The 15,357-nt window shown below is 42.1% G+C and overlaps 1 protein-coding gene across 1 annotated transcript in view; it reads left to right on the top strand.

The window, feature by feature from the left end:
• The first annotated feature begins 790 nt into the window (after positions 1-790).
• The window catches only part of MOSMO (modulator of smoothened), a 33,379-nt gene continuing 18,812 nt past the window's right edge, over positions 791-15,357 (top strand). The window contains exon 1 of the mRNA XM_086760200.1: positions 791-1,105. Coding sequence (XP_086616326.1) covers positions 1,000-1,105 — 106 coding nt within the window. The 5' untranslated portion in view covers positions 791-999. The remainder of the gene's footprint in view (positions 1,106-15,357) is intronic.

Here is a 15,357-nt window from a genome sequence, read left to right as displayed (position 1 = left end):
CAAGATTAATTGGGTTTTCTCCCAAACACACAGCACAGACAGCAGCGACGTAGCGCTTTGGTGGCGCTCCACAGCCGTGTAAGGCCTGGAGGAACCTCCGCCGGTCAGGCCCCCAGCTTCCCCTGCTCCTGCCATTGCTACAGAAGCAACTCTGAAATTTAAGCTAACACCCAGCATCTCAAAGGGACAGTGATAGCGGCCAGGGAAACACGAGATTTTGGGGGGTTTGTGGTGAAGATTGACCCATGATCGCTCCTCAGCCTTCACCTCCCTCGGCGGCTGGCAGGCCCCACCGGCGGGCGGGCAGGAGGGGGCAGCACCGGGTAGGGAGGAGGGAGGGAAAAGCACCTTTGGGGACAGGGATGCGTGAGGGCCGCAAAGGGGCAGGACCTGGGGCAGGTGTCGGGGCCCACCCCGGGAAAGGGGACAAGGAAGAGCCGAGGCCCCCGCGCACCGGCCGCCCGCCACAGCAAACCCGCCCGGAGGCAACGGCTGCCCCGCGCGCACCGGCCGGCAACAGCGCCCCCAAGCGGCCCCGCGGCGGCATGCCCCGCCCCCTCGCATAGGCCACACCCACCAGCGCCCGCCCCGCCCCGCCCCTCGCCCGTCTTCACCACCCACCTCCGCGCCCAGCCGCCCGCCCGCCCTTTTAGGGCCAGCCCCGCCTCGCTCCCCGCCCACCAGCGGCAAGCCCCGCCCCGCCCCGCCGCGCGCCGCTCCCTAGAGAAAGCCCGCCGCGGCCTCCGGGGTCTCCCCGCCCCCCGCGGGAAGCCCCGCCCCGCCCGGGGGAGAGCGCCGGGGAGAGTGGGTTTCTCTTCCGGAGTAACCGCTGCCCCCCGCCCGCCGGGTTCGCTTCCGGCTCCGTCCCGGGGGGGACTCCCGTTCCCGTTCCCGGCGCCGCTGCCGAGGGGAGCGCGGGGCCCATGGAGCCGTGGCTGTGAGGCGCCCCCCCGGCCCGGGCCCGCTGCGGGAGCCGGGCGGAGGCCGGAGCCGGAGGAGATGGACAAACTGACCATCATTTCAGGATGCCTCTTCCTGGCCGCCGACATCTTCGCCATCGCCAGCCTGGCGAACCCGGACTGGATCAACACCGGCGAGTCCGCGGGTGAGGGCGGCCGGCGGCGGGGACCCGCCGGGGCCGGGGGGGGCGGAAGGTGGCCGGGCGGGGGCTTCTCACCCGGGCGGGGTGCACGGCCCGAGGCGGCTGTGGCGACCAGGGAGGCTCCCGTGAGGGGCGGCTGCGGCGGCGAGGGGCGCGGGGCCTGGCGCTGTGGCCGGAGGAAAGCCCGGGGTCCGGCCGGGCCAGAGGGGCGGCTGGGCCGGGCCCCCGGGGGCTGCGGGGAGCTGCCGGGGCCGGCCCGCCGGTGCGGAGCAGGGCGAAGCGCCCGGTAGGAGCTGGCGGGACCCTGCTCCGCGGGCACAGCCGCGGTGGCCCGGGCGCGGGGGGCCGCGCTCCGCGGAGCCCTGTCTCCCGAGGGGTCCTGCAAAGGCCCTGAACCCCCTGCGCGCTCGGTGAAGCCGGGGGGCCGTCCCCGCCTGTGCCCCCAGGGCTCCTCGCCTTGGGCAGGGGATGCAGACCTGGCTCTCTGCACAGTCTGTGGCAGGCTGTGAATCTTTCGTCCTACACTGACGTCTTCTTTGTTGCAGGGAAGATCTTGCTTTCCCTCACCTTTTTTTTTTTTTTTTTTGTCCTCCTAGAATATCTCCTGCATGCTGATTTTTATCAGCTTTCAATCCTAGATCCCATGTGGTTTTTATATTAGAATGCAACATTGTTCTCTTTAAAAGAACGCGGATTTGTGAATCTTTCTTTTTATTAATGATGTAATTGTTTCTATGAACAATTTATTTCAGCCTGTTGATAAGGAGCCGCGTGTTCTGACAAGTGCAGCAGGGAGAGATAATAGGAGGAGGGCTGGTCTTTGATCTCATGTCCCAGAGAAACCTAGATCTCCGTGTCAGGAAAGGAAGTCATCCTTACTGCAAACAGATGGAGCTAGCTGAACAACCTTTTCCTAAACTTATAATTTCCAAGCAAACCACAGGTATAGATAGAATAGAGAAAAAGAGTCTTGGGGTAAAGGCTTCTGTCATAAATTCTTGCAAAGGATTTAAAAAATCTTCTCAGTCTGTCTTGCATCTTCCATGCCTTATATTTGGTGCATACATGCACAGAGGACTGAACTGGTTCAAATGCAGCCATATTTCCTTTATTCTGATTAAGTAGAGTATAAAAAATGTTGGTTATTAGGGACTGATGACTGGGCATTCCCTCTGACCAGACTATTCTTATGGTTTGTTTGAATTGCTTCTAGTCTAGAACCTGGATTTTCCTATGCGGTCCAGAGGAGAGGAACAAGTCACTTCCCTTTGCAAAGTGCAGCATTCGGGAACTCCCTAGACGACTGCACCGTTCCTCCTATAGCTAATTGTGATGATCTTCCTGCCTATGGCTACATAAAATAGTTGGTTCTTTCCTCTTACAATTCCACCTAGCAGCAGTGCTACAGTAATGAGCCCTTCTTCAGAGACTTAGTCAAATAATAGAATATTCATTTAAAATATTTAAGTATGTCATTAAGTCCTGTCTCATGTTACCAGATCCTATGCAATGGGTGAGATGTTGCATTCTCTCTGCCTGTACAGAAATGAGATAACAAAAAGTATTCTGAAGAAATTGCAGATGGAAAGGAAAGTCTTTTTGGGAGCTAAGCACAGCCCATTACATTCTTCATTAAAGAAAAATGTTTAATATCTCTTTATAATTCAGAAATTGTTTCCTGTAATATTATACCTAGAAATCATTAATTCTTTCTTAGTTGATGATTACTTAAGAATCCTCTGCCTTTTCTGCCCTGTACTCCTTTTAGAGGTACAAATAACAGTTTTAATTAGACTGGGAAACATGAAATCGGTATGGATTTTTCTGAAGGACTTCACTAGTCAAATAATGTTTTGACAGGCCTAAGCTTTTTTTTTAATATCTATTTTGAAGTCGAACAAATTGTTCCTTTGATGAAATCGTAAATGAGAGCTAGCTGTCATCCTTCCTTAATGGCTCTTTGGTAGATTTTTGTTGATATGGGATTTGATGCACTCTGTTATAAGACTTCTGGTTAAAAACAATATAAATATATGTTTCTGGTACTTAGACCTTCTAAAATGAGCCTTTTGCCCAAACTGCAAAGAAAGGAAGTGTGAGGATGCCCATTGAATCAAGGACTTCCTGTAGCAAACGCTGTAGTATTCAGTTGTGAGATAAATGCTTTTGTGAATGCCATTCATTACCAGAGACTGCTGTGGAGAAGTATGGCACAGGAGGACACAGCCCTGATGGTAAAGCGCATCCCAGCTGCTAGCGAGTTTCAGGCACTCTCGGAAAACTACCGTACTTGGACTGCCTTCAAGCCATCCAACTTCCATATGTGCCGCTAAGAAGCAGGTTTTTTTGGAAGCATCCTGCTCTCAGCTGGTGAAAGAAACTATTTGGTGAAAGAATGTTTCTTTGCTTTACCTCTCTGCTCTTAGGTTCGTCCCCTGTGGGAATTATTCTAGATTCTGCTTCTAACAAGTCAGACTAGCACCAAGGAGAGAGGGGAGTAATACTGTTTCTCTGCTTGGCTGCTGTCCTCAGGGTTCTGAAAGGCAGCATGGAACAGCCTGGCCTTCTCAATACTGCAGCTGTTTGAGAATTGCACAGAGCAGAGGTCTTGGCAAACCTGGGAAGGCAGCACTGCGTTGGCTCGGTCAGAGCTGTTTACAGCTGTCAAGGTTGGGAACCTGGGCTTCATGTTCCAGGAGAAAAAAAATCTGTTCTGATTTGAATGCTAAACAATATGTACATCTTACTTCAGAGATAACGATGATTTTCTGCTAAATTGGGTAGCAAAATAAATCAGTGGGTTTAGTGCTTTTCTGAAAAATCTAGATTATTTTTAAATTTTTTAAAGGAGCTTGTGTTCTAGAAATCGATTTAGGGGAAGAACTGATTAGTCTCCTAAATCTTACTCTTAAAGATAAGTTTTACAGTCACTTGGAAAATGTTGTCTATAAAAATTCCTCTCCAGCACTATAATGATGAGGTCATGGAAGGTTGCAGATGCTTATCTGTCTTCAGGCTGGAGGAACTACACCTTTGTGGCCGTGAGTCCAAGTCTCCATTAGGTACTTTATGTAGTTTTGTAAGAATTGTTAATTAATTTGGTTTCAGGTATTTCATACATCTTTAAGGTTATAAAGGAAAGATGAAAATTAAGTGGGCTTTTCCTTCAGAGAGTTCTCAGGTTTAGTTATTTGTGGTGTGCAAGTACAGAACACAGAACTCCAATCTGGAAACCAGCGGCCTCTCAGTATTCTTGCACTGACATTGTTTTCTTATCAAACCGGTCTTTTATGCAATAAATAAGGACAGAGTTGGCTTTAATTTAAGCTAATGCCTAAGCTCCCACTGATTCCAGTAGTAATGAATTTTGCTTCTGTATCTCTACACTTCTTTTGCCATGAACTTTAAAAGCTAATAGCTTTGTCTCCATATATTTCTATTTTTTTGTGTGGGAGAGTCTTTAATTATTTTGATATTTTGTCTTCACTAGGAGAGGCGGGGGGGATATAAGTTGCTCTAGCTTCAGCTCTCAACCCTTTTGTAGGGAAAAAGGTATGAATAGTGTGCACAGTTGAAATTAGACATGCTAAGAGGTGTACATGTGGAGGGAGTCGATTTAAAACGCTTTGAGGCTAGGTCAAATAATTGAGGAGAACTTAATCAAATAAGATCCCCCTTCAGAAAGTTAAGCTATCAGGTTTTTTTTATGTGACTTAGTCATCCCTTCCTGTGTAGCATGATTGTTCATTTGATGCTGATTTACAGAACAACATGTACCTTTTTTATAGCAGTCATTAAGTTAATATGGATGTCAGAATTTAAGGCTGCTAAACTCTGATGGGTGACTTCTAAAGCAAGTATTCATCACATCCTCTTCTGTTGATACGTATGTCACAACGGGGCACACAGTATAGTGTTATGGACAGGTCACTTAGCGTATGCACAACAGTGCTGACTTCGGTGACATTAGTGTTCAGCAGAGCTTCCAATTTCATCTTGCCTCTGTAGCATAAGCATCAAGGTCACTTGTGTTAGGAATTACGCTTTCCATTTAAACTGCTTTCTGTACCATGCTGCACAGTAACACAGTGAATTGTGAATCTACAACATGCCACTTATTTTAAATTGTCTGTTTTGTTTACAAATACTGCCTTTCCATGTATCTTCCGAAGTATTATGTGTAGTTACTGGGTTTGTGTACTCTGTTCCTTTTTTATTGGTGAGATATGATTCCCGATTCAGTGGAATCTATGGTCTTATAAAAGAGCAAGCTATACTCAGCAGGCTGTTCCTCCCGAGGCAGACTCCTTGCTCCTGTGAAATAAGTTGTCTAGTACTAAGTGGCACACTGCTGCTGTTCAGTGTTATTCATGTGATAGCTCTTCCTGAGGCATTTAGTTCCACATTTCCAACAGAAGCTGTAGCTTTATTTGGATCAGCTTAATGAAGTATCACAGATGATATGACCAAACAGTGATTCCTGGCTCCAGCTGAGCTTGAGACCCCATTGCCACTGAAATATTTGTCTCTACTTGGAGCACTGACTGTACGTGGAATAAACCCAAGATCACAAGAAGGTACTCGAATGAACCAGCATTTGTAAATAGTATAGAATAAATAAAGCATCAACAATTTGAAAGAGAGTGTAAACTTGAGTTCCAGCTAGCCCTATTGTTCTAAGTGCAGTTGTCTGCTGAAAAAGTAATAATATGTAAAAATCAGTGTGGCATATTACCATTTACTTCTGCCTTTAGTGCCTGTGCTGAGAAATTGTTAATGTACACAGCTCCTCTGTGGAGGAATCATGGTATAGAGCAATCATTGTGCTGTCCACTGAAGTGGATACTGGTTTGGTTTGTTTCTCTGATGTATGGATAGTTAGCTTTTCAAAACCTGTCTGTAAAGGGGGTTCTGGTGCTCATTTGTTAAGCACCTTGCAATATACTCAAAACGCAGCATGCTTCTCCCATTTCTCAGTAGAAAATGATGGGACGTGATAGGAAGCAATTCTACAAAATTACTTTTTCTTAATGTTTTTTTGTACTGTATCATGTAGTGACTGTGACAGGAGAAGTTATTTGTCCTTTCATGAACCTGATTGGATTGCATGCTGAGAATACCAAAAAATAGGTGATGATACAGAGAATGAAGAATTATGTACCATCATGACCTAGAAAATAGTGAAAAAGCAGTCTCCTGAAAAGCAGTCTCCAAGCCATCTGAACATCAGAGTGTTAAAATTAAGTCCTGGAACATAATTTCTAGGAAAACACGTTCCTTTTTGTGCATGCGCCCAGGTGCAGGAGCAAAGAGGGAAAGGTGGTGCTCTGTGATATGTTTCTGGTCTGGACAATGAGGCGAGTAGGATCTGCTCTAGGATGCAGGCACTGCTAACAGTCCTTGCATTTTAGAGATGTTGCCACTGCCTTAAAAACAACAATACAAAACCTAAATAAGGACTAGTAAGGACTGGCAAAGAAACATAAGAAGGACATGAACCTGTTGGAGCGAGTCCAGACGAGGCCATGAAGATGATCAGAGGGCTGGAGCACCTCTCCTGTGAGAACAGGCTGAGAGAGCTGGAGCTCTTCAGCCTGGAGAAGAGGAAGCTCTGGGGAGACCTTATAGCGGCCTTCCAGTACCTCAAGGGGGCTACAGGAAAGATGGGGAGAGACTGTTCAGTAGGGCCTGTTTGGACAGGACAAGGGGTAACGGTTTCAAAATAGAGGGAGGTAGATTTAGATTAGATATTAGGAAAAAAAATTTACAATGAGGGTGGTGAAGCTCTGGCACAGGTTGTCTAGAGGTGGTCCCCATCCCTGGAAACATTCAAGGCCAGGTTGGACGGGGTTCTGAGCAACCTGATCTAGTTGGAGATGTCCCTGCTCCTTGCAGGGGGGTTGGACGAGATGGGCTTTGAAGGTCCCTTCCAACCCAAACCATTCTGTGATTCTGTAATTTGAATACTCTAAAAAGAGCAGTCTGTTAATAGGTGTGCCTGGATTGGGAGTGTCAGTACCATCTTTAAAATTAACACTTCCATTCCACTTCCTGACTGTAGATGTCTTTCAAGTGGATGTAAAAATCTGACAAAGCAGAGTGTTTGAATTGTGCTGGGGTTCTATAATTGACCAGGCCTTAAGGCACAAGAAAAATTAATAGGAAGGCATTGTTGTAATGAATTAATTTTGTGCTTGCTCAACCACTCAGCATTTAAACATATGGAACTATTTCATGTGTAGGAAGAATCTCATGAAAGAGAGCTGTGTCAGCTTGGTTATTTGAGCCTGCCAGAGCAGAGATGAGAGAGCTGATTGGTTTTGTCCATAGAAGAACCGATGTTTTACATCTGCTTTTTAACAAATGCAAATGAATACTGCTCCTGCTAGGTGAACGTTTTGTTTTCTCTTTAGTGTGTGAAGGTACAAAACTGTTAGCTTGCCTCCCACCAAGTATTGTTGAATTCCTCGTTCTCTAATTAGTATTAAACAATCAGATAAGAAATACCTGATTATAGAGTACAGATCTGGGAGCCAGTAACTTGTATTTACCTTTCAGATCTGTCATCCGGCACGACTGACTTGGGATGTTGGAAAGTTATTGTGGTAGTACCTCAGTTTCTTCCTCTGTAAAATAAAGGTGGTGTCGTTATCACAGAAACTTCTGTTGGCTTTAACTTGATTTTTTTAACTTTTGTTTCCTATTACAGTTTTACTTGATTAAACAGAGGAAAAAAATCTAAGAATAACAGGTATTTCATTTGTCTTTTTGTGATAGTAGGTGTTTTTGCTAAGGTACTTGAATTTCAGGTATTTGGAATAACTTTTTCTTTGAAATATTTAGTTCACAGCAGTATCTATAGTTACTATAGAACTAAATTATGTTCAGTATGTGCAGATACAGATTTGTTTTCTAACCTATGCTTTACTGAGGAAGTATGTGATTGCAAATCTGCTTTATATACAGTAAAAACTGTGGGAAAGGTACCTTGTTGAGACTTCAACTTTGTGGCTTTTGAACCATCTATGTTTCACTAATAGTGATAATTTTTAAAATTAACTTAGAGCTGATTTTAGGCATGTGTATTACATTTGTTGCCACAAGATGACACAGATTAACACAAGAGTAACTTAAATATTTGAATCTTAAAAGTCTGAATCTTAACTGTCTGAGGTTTTAAAAAAAGGAATCCTGTTAATGATCGAGACTTATGAAAAACATTTGTATCATTTAGTTTCCAGCTAGCGCTTACATGTGAGCAGCATTATGTAAACTCCATACTTGTACTTTTTCCAAAGCAAAGAAGATCAGTAGGTCAAACTTTTAAGCCTGACTTACCTTTTTTTTTTTTTTTTTAGAGGTACCTCACAACAGCTCAACTTTTTCCCATGTATTTTCTTGCTAGTCTGGAAACAAAGCAGAGAGAACTAACTTTTCTTGTCTGCTGCAGTACAGCTGCATTACATAGGATTCTTATCTCATGCGGGAGTTCTCCACCTAGTTCTTGAATCCTTTTTCAGCAATGGTTATACCTGTGTATATCTGAAGAAGGCAACGAGAGTAACTCATGGATGAGGAGGAATATTGACCTTTGATGAGGTTAAATGGCTGCTATCTACTTTAAAATAAAATACAGAATGCTGTTTGTAGTGTGGAGGAACAAATACAATTTGTAGGCTGGTTTTATTTCTCGTTAAAAGTAATTCGGAAAAATTATAAATTGTTTTAAATTTATAGTTATACAATTTTATATTTAAAAATTAATTTCTTATTACATAATTATAAGCTATTATTGTCATTCACAGTAAAGGAATGAGACTTTTTTTTTTTTAATTGAGGGCTATATGCAGGAAAGTAGTTCTATGGTAATTTTGCAGCAATCCCCTTATGTGTGCTCCAGCTGCTTTGCTCAATCTCACTTTTCTTCCCCAAGCCTCTGACTGATGGAGATATACACAGATTTGAAAAACTGGAGATCTGTCCGAGAAGAGGATCTGTGCAGGGTACGTGTCTATTTTAAGGAGAGGGGAAACAAGCTAGAGCATTTGACTGGCAAAGCACTTATACTGGCTTAATTCCATAGGAATCTGTATGGAATTAATGGTCATAGGCTATATCCTTTCTCAGGGTGAAGCTCTTGTTTTCTTCCTTTTGTATCATATTTGATTTCCTATTTGATGTATTATCTTGTATATGTTTTTTACATTTTGTAAATAGAGTTGATTACAAGAGATTGGTCTCTTAGGTACTCTAGGAAACATAGTCTGATTGTGATGGTTTGTCTGCAGGATGAGTTAATCAAGAATGAAACACTAGCTGCTAAGAGTTAGAGATTCAAAATTCCACAGAGTATGTAAAGTCTAGTTCCCCTCTTTGAGCAAAACATACTCAGTCTGTTATGTCTGGGTCCTTTGGATGAACTGAAATGCTCCCTTGTGAAGGCATCAAAAGCCTCCCAGGGATTTAGTGCAGTATCAGAAGTCAGCGTTTCCTATCCATGCAATGTAGCGCGATAAGCAACAGTTGGCTGCTACCCAAGAACCTCATGGTAGCTGCAGTTCTGTGCCATAAATTACAAGCACTTTGGGATTATTAAGGTTGACAGTCTCTCAAGGTGTAATGATTAATAACCCACTTAGATCTTTAAATATTTGTCCAGTTGAAGACAGTTCACATTAGGCCTTGAATTTGACCATCAACAATTCTTTGTGCAGTTGTTTGGACACTGCATTTGTAGGGCTGAGCTGACTCTGAGTTTGGCACATCCAAGAATTTAATAATCAAATGATGGTGTTCATAGGCAGTAAAGTAGTTTACTTCTGTAGCGCTCATCATTGAGCCAACTTCCCAGTTTATAGTGTTGCAGTTCTTACTCTTGGGTTTCCTGTTTTCTTGCTCTCCAGTCATTGCCCAGGTTGTTCTTGCTTTGTTTCGACTTGACTTGCTGTGACTGCGTCCAGCTATTGGCAGCAATGTAATTTAATTGTATTTTGAGGAATAAGTATGGGATCAGAATAGGAGAGAATGGGACAGCTGATTGCTCAGTGTGCCTCATAACTGCTGTACTGTGAATACTTCAAAAGAGCTGCTTTAAGTCTAGATTCTTTCTACACTTCTCAAATTGATGGCATATATACTAATGTTATCAGGATGTCTCAGTGAAACTGCTTGCTTTCTGCAGTAAAGTGCTTGTATACATCTGAAATGACATGAATCCTCACTTACATGATAAGCAGGGCAAATGTCGAAGTAAGGCAGAATGGTTTTATCTGTAACTTCATCAGTATGAGCTTAATGCATCAAACACACACAGCCTTTAATTGGAATGTCTCTATGCCAAAGCGAAGTGAAGAAAACTGATAAGAGGTTGTCATGGACCTCGAGTTTCCTGAAGGTTGACTTTTGTATAGAAAGTGATTTGCTTGACTTGAAAATTTGCTTTAATGTTTGGTCTTCTCTGTACAAAATAGAGATATTATAAATTGCAGTGTTAAGAGGTGTCTTTTCTTAAGCATAGAGAGCAACCAAAAGTATTCCCACTGTCAGTGGACGTGTCAGCTCCAGAACTGCCACAGTGGAAGACTCTCATCGCCTTTTTTGTAGAGGAGAAAACACATGGCATCTACTGTGCCTGTTGATGCAAGGAGCATTGTAGGTGTTGCATGCTGTGGGGGAAGAGAAGTCACAGGGGTGAAGAAAGAACTTGTTTTTTTCCTTGGGTTGAATTCCGTTCTGAAACTAATAATGCACCTAAATTCATGTGTTAATGATGGAGTTCTCCGTTGTAGAAACTCATGTGGGAAGAGGCATGTTTCACTTTGTTTTTTAAACCCACACTTAATTCAATTTAAAAACGATGCTACAAGATTGTACAGGAAACCTGAAAAGATTGAATGGCCGAGAATTTCTACTGTGGTCTCATAAATTATTTTAGTGGAATATTATTGGGTCACTTGGCAATTACAAAAGACACACTCTGAAACTTAATACATGAAAAATGGTGAAATAAAGAGAGGCTAGAAGTAGTAGCTGCTGTTTTACAATAGAAGTGTGTTGACTTATGCCCAATGTAATCGGAAGTAACTGCTCTCTGTAAGTGTATGTTCAGCAAGATAAAGTTGGTGACAGAGCATTTATTGCCTGTTTATATTGAATCTAAAATTAGAGAGAATTCTGTTTCAGAATGTCAGTATAACAACTGTATAAACATATGCTAAGAGATCTGTGCTTTGGAGCACTATATAACATCTGATTGCTTTTTAAGAATAGTCCCACTTGTTCAGAAAGGACTAAGCCCTGCTGTTAAGATAAAGTCATATTTTATTTCAGTAAAGTGTAAATTTAACGGTTTAGGAGTGGTTTGTCTTCTCTAGCAGAAGTCTCGAGACTCCTACAGTCTATTTTTGTAGACGCCGATTTGTGGTAAGGGAGAAAGTGTTATCACCACACAGACAGCACCTGTTAATTGCCTAAATAATTCAGGCTTAAATTATGCAGGCTTCTAAAACAAGGACTTGCCTTAGCAAAAGGGATAAGAAAATATAACATTACGATAAATATTGAATATGCTCCCTGCCTTCCTATTCTTTTTGGTTTTAATATTTTTGTTGTGATGGGAACAACAAGTAAATGCCGAAATTTGAGAATTATTACTGCAGAATAAGGTTGGGGCTTTTTTTCCAGTTTGCCTGAAAAGTTAAAGCTACCTTTTAAACTGAGGAGGCTTAAAATGTTGATCAGCCCGGAACCTATGTGCTGGCTGTCCTTGAGGACAGGTTGTAATTAAGCCATATGTCAGTCTGTCTTTCAGCACATGAAGTTTTACGTGCAGAGAATAAATTCTTTGTTGGCCCTGTACCTAATCCCTGTTTAAAGTGCAGTTTAACCTGTATTGCCAGTTGTTACAAGCATGTCATACACAGATTTGGCAAGAGTTTAAAAATGCCTTTAGGAATAAAAATTAAGGTTAGGTTTTATTCTACTTGAAATATTACTCTGTTTGCAATTAAATACGTCTTGGGACATCTAGGTGCCATTCTTCAATTGACAAAGGTGCTTTACGGAATAAAGCAAGTCTAGTAGACAGCGATAGTATCTTTTATATCCCCAGTTAGTGGAGTAAGGGGAAACTTGTGTGCCCAAGGAAGGGCTTGGAAGACCAGAAATGTACTTAATCTTTCCAATTATTTTAGTTGCTGTAATAAAAGGTATTACTTCTTCCTTCCCTTCTTATGTCCTCATTGCTATAAATATGATCCTGCCATCAGTTACATCATTTAAAGAAACTGACACCAAATTGTTAGTACATTTTATTTGCTTTTTGAATAGTTTGTTCTTTATTTAGCAAGTTCTGTTGTAGTTTCTGGCAGTCTGGGCCTAGAATTTGCTCTCAGCAGTAGACCAGGAGAAAGTTAGGTTTGGCTTTAAGAAAGCATTCAAGCACATAAGGTGTATTTAGGCTGAGTGTTTGCAGAGCAGACACCTAAAACCTGCAAATATGTTTCTAACCATATAAATGCCAAACGGCATTTCAACACTTCTCTTTCACCTTACACCAGTGGGTGATTCATAAGGCCATGGAAGAGCCAGATCAGTGGGTTTCCTTGGAGCATGTCTGACGCAAGCTGAGATCAGCGCGAAGCACAACAGTTACGACTGACAGGAAGATGATCCTTATTCCTCCTGAATTTCATTTGATAAAATGCACCAGCAATCTTGAGGGCAGGGCCAGAACCTGAATTTTCTCCCTACCCTTGAATACCCTTGTCACTAGGCTGGAGAAGTTGTTTCGGAGGAAGCAACCGGGAAGGTTGACAGATATTTAATCTTTATGAATAAAGAGAGAGTGAACAATAGGATGCTTTACTTGGTGTGATTTGGGAGCTTTGGTTTATCTGTCCTGATCTATTTGGACATCTATTAAGTTTGAAATTCAACTGACTTGATGAAACGGTGCTTTTAGATATGCTGGAGTTAAAAATTGAGAGCTCTGAAGTCCAGTTACTGCCAGTCTGTGAACAGACCACCTTATAAGACACCTATGTGGAAGTTGATCCACTGAACTCTGAAGATCCAGAATTTCTTGCTCGTTGTGTTTGTACTATGTGGCAAACTCTGGTGCTACCATTACTGACCCAGCCTAGCCACCTCATGTCCCTGGCGCCTGTAGATGGTGGCCAGCCTTGAAGAGCCTGCACATCAACCATATGATTGTGAAGTGGTTAGCAGACCATTTCTGAGAAGGCTGGGGTAGGGTTGTGTGCTGTATTGGATAGAGAGGTATCATTTTACAGCTCTGTCTGAAGCCAAATATAACTCTGTTAAAAAGAACTCAAACTCATCAGATGTTAAATGGTAGAACAGCTGTAGGTGTCATAGCTTCTGGCTTTCAACTGAACATATGGCATAAAACTGGTGTAGATGACTAGAAAAATAACTTAAATATTGACACTGTCTTTGATCTTTCTTTTTTTAGGCAGTGAATTTTGTCAACTTTGAGTAGCTCTGTTTTGGTTGGGGGAAACATTGAAGTAACTATGGAATTTTTTTTGTTTGTTTTTTTTTAAGTTAAATAAAACATTAGGGTTTTTTATTTTTTTTTTTTAAGTTCTCTCTTTTTTTCCCAGGCCCTTGCCACTTCAGAAACTGTGAAGATTCTAGTCACTGACAACACTATCCTATTGTGAAAATGCTTGTAGTGTCAGAAAATAAACAACCAGAAGGATGCAACTTATTAGAGATCCTGTTTACCAACATTTAATTAATGCTCCCTTCTGAAGTAGGAAAGAATACCTTTAGCGTGGGCAGATTTCTTGGCTCTGGTACATGAGAACACACAGAGCCTTTGTTGTGTCCTCGGGAGAGTTGTTCCTGCATTGTTGCCTGAGGATAGCTCTTTCAGTGTGTGGTGGTCCATCTCGGCTGAAAAAAAAAAAAACCAAACCAAACAAAAAAAAAAAAACCTCCAAAAACCAAACGTAAAAAAAACCTACCCCAATACACAAGCATCATGGCATTGAAACTTGTATGTTGGAATTCAGAAATAAACTTGCTTTTTATTGGTCCAAATGTCTGCAATTTAAACATCACTTACAACTCTTCTATCATAATTATTGTCATCTGTAGTAATAAACTTTTCTAATACGTGTAAGTCATAAGGATCTTTCCCAATAGATGGCCCCTGATGTTTTTTCTCTTTGGGGGTTGGAGGAGGGAGGGAGAAGACTGTGGGTTTTGTGGAGCGGGGATTTGGTTTGAATTAAGCATGAGACAAACACTGAATTGAAAACTTTTGAGACAACTCAGGCACCAGATGGTCTTCAGCAGCAAGGCAGGCTTTTCTGCTAATGCACCACAACTCTTTTAACATTGAGTTTAGACTTTAAAAATGAGAATTCTTCTGTTTAAAAGCCAGTAAGCTTTGAAGTTCTAAAGAATGCCAGAAATGGTACCTAATAAATTAAATTCCCTGGACATTAGATTGTTAAATAGAATTCAGTTGGTAGGTTCCTCATAGCTAGCATAAGCTGTGCTTGTAGCTAGTGATGTTACCTCACCTATTGTTGCCAATATGAGTGTTTTTAAGAAAGTCACTTAGCTCCTGAAACAAGGCAACATCCTTTACACCTCTAGAGCAAGAAGGATAGTGCATTTCAAAGTTGGTTTGAAAGGGAGAGAATGTTCTGGTTTCAGAGGAGGTGATAGACGGAGTGGAAGAGAAATAGCAGCTTATATAATAACATGCTCTATCTTGCAATATTGACTTGAATTGCTCTTAAAACATGCTCTCTAGATACACAAGGACATTGCAAGTAAATATAGGTCTTTATTAAAATTGATCTTTTAACATTGTATAAATATTTCTTAGGTGTTTGTTTTGTACCAATAAATATCCAGTGGGCATATTAATTGATCTTGCATCTGGTCTGCTTCAAAGTGAGAAACTCTAAAGCTTTTCTTCCAGGGTTAAAATACCTATTAGATGATTTGAGAGACAAATCAGAGTGAATGCCAAAAACATAAGATCCGGCATACAAAAGACAGGAAAGATCATTCATAATCCCTTTGTTTTGAACTCCTCTGTTCTGTGCCTTTGCAGTTAATCCTGTGTTATTCTTTTAAGCTTCTGTATAGATCATCCTTTAGCATTCATTAATCTTACTTTAGTAAGTCTGAACTTGGTTGCCTCCTAATCTACTAACTGAACGACATATTGGAACATCCGCAGTAAAAGAATCAATCTACCGTGCCACATC

The sequence above is a fragment of the Chlamydotis macqueenii genome, chromosome 15 (assembly GCF_036417535.1).
Source record: "Chlamydotis macqueenii isolate bChlMac1 chromosome 15, bChlMac1.mat, whole genome shotgun sequence".
Taxonomy (NCBI): Eukaryota; Metazoa; Chordata; class Aves; order Otidiformes; family Otididae; genus Chlamydotis; species Chlamydotis macqueenii.
This window is presented reverse-complemented; position numbering and strand designations above follow the sequence as displayed.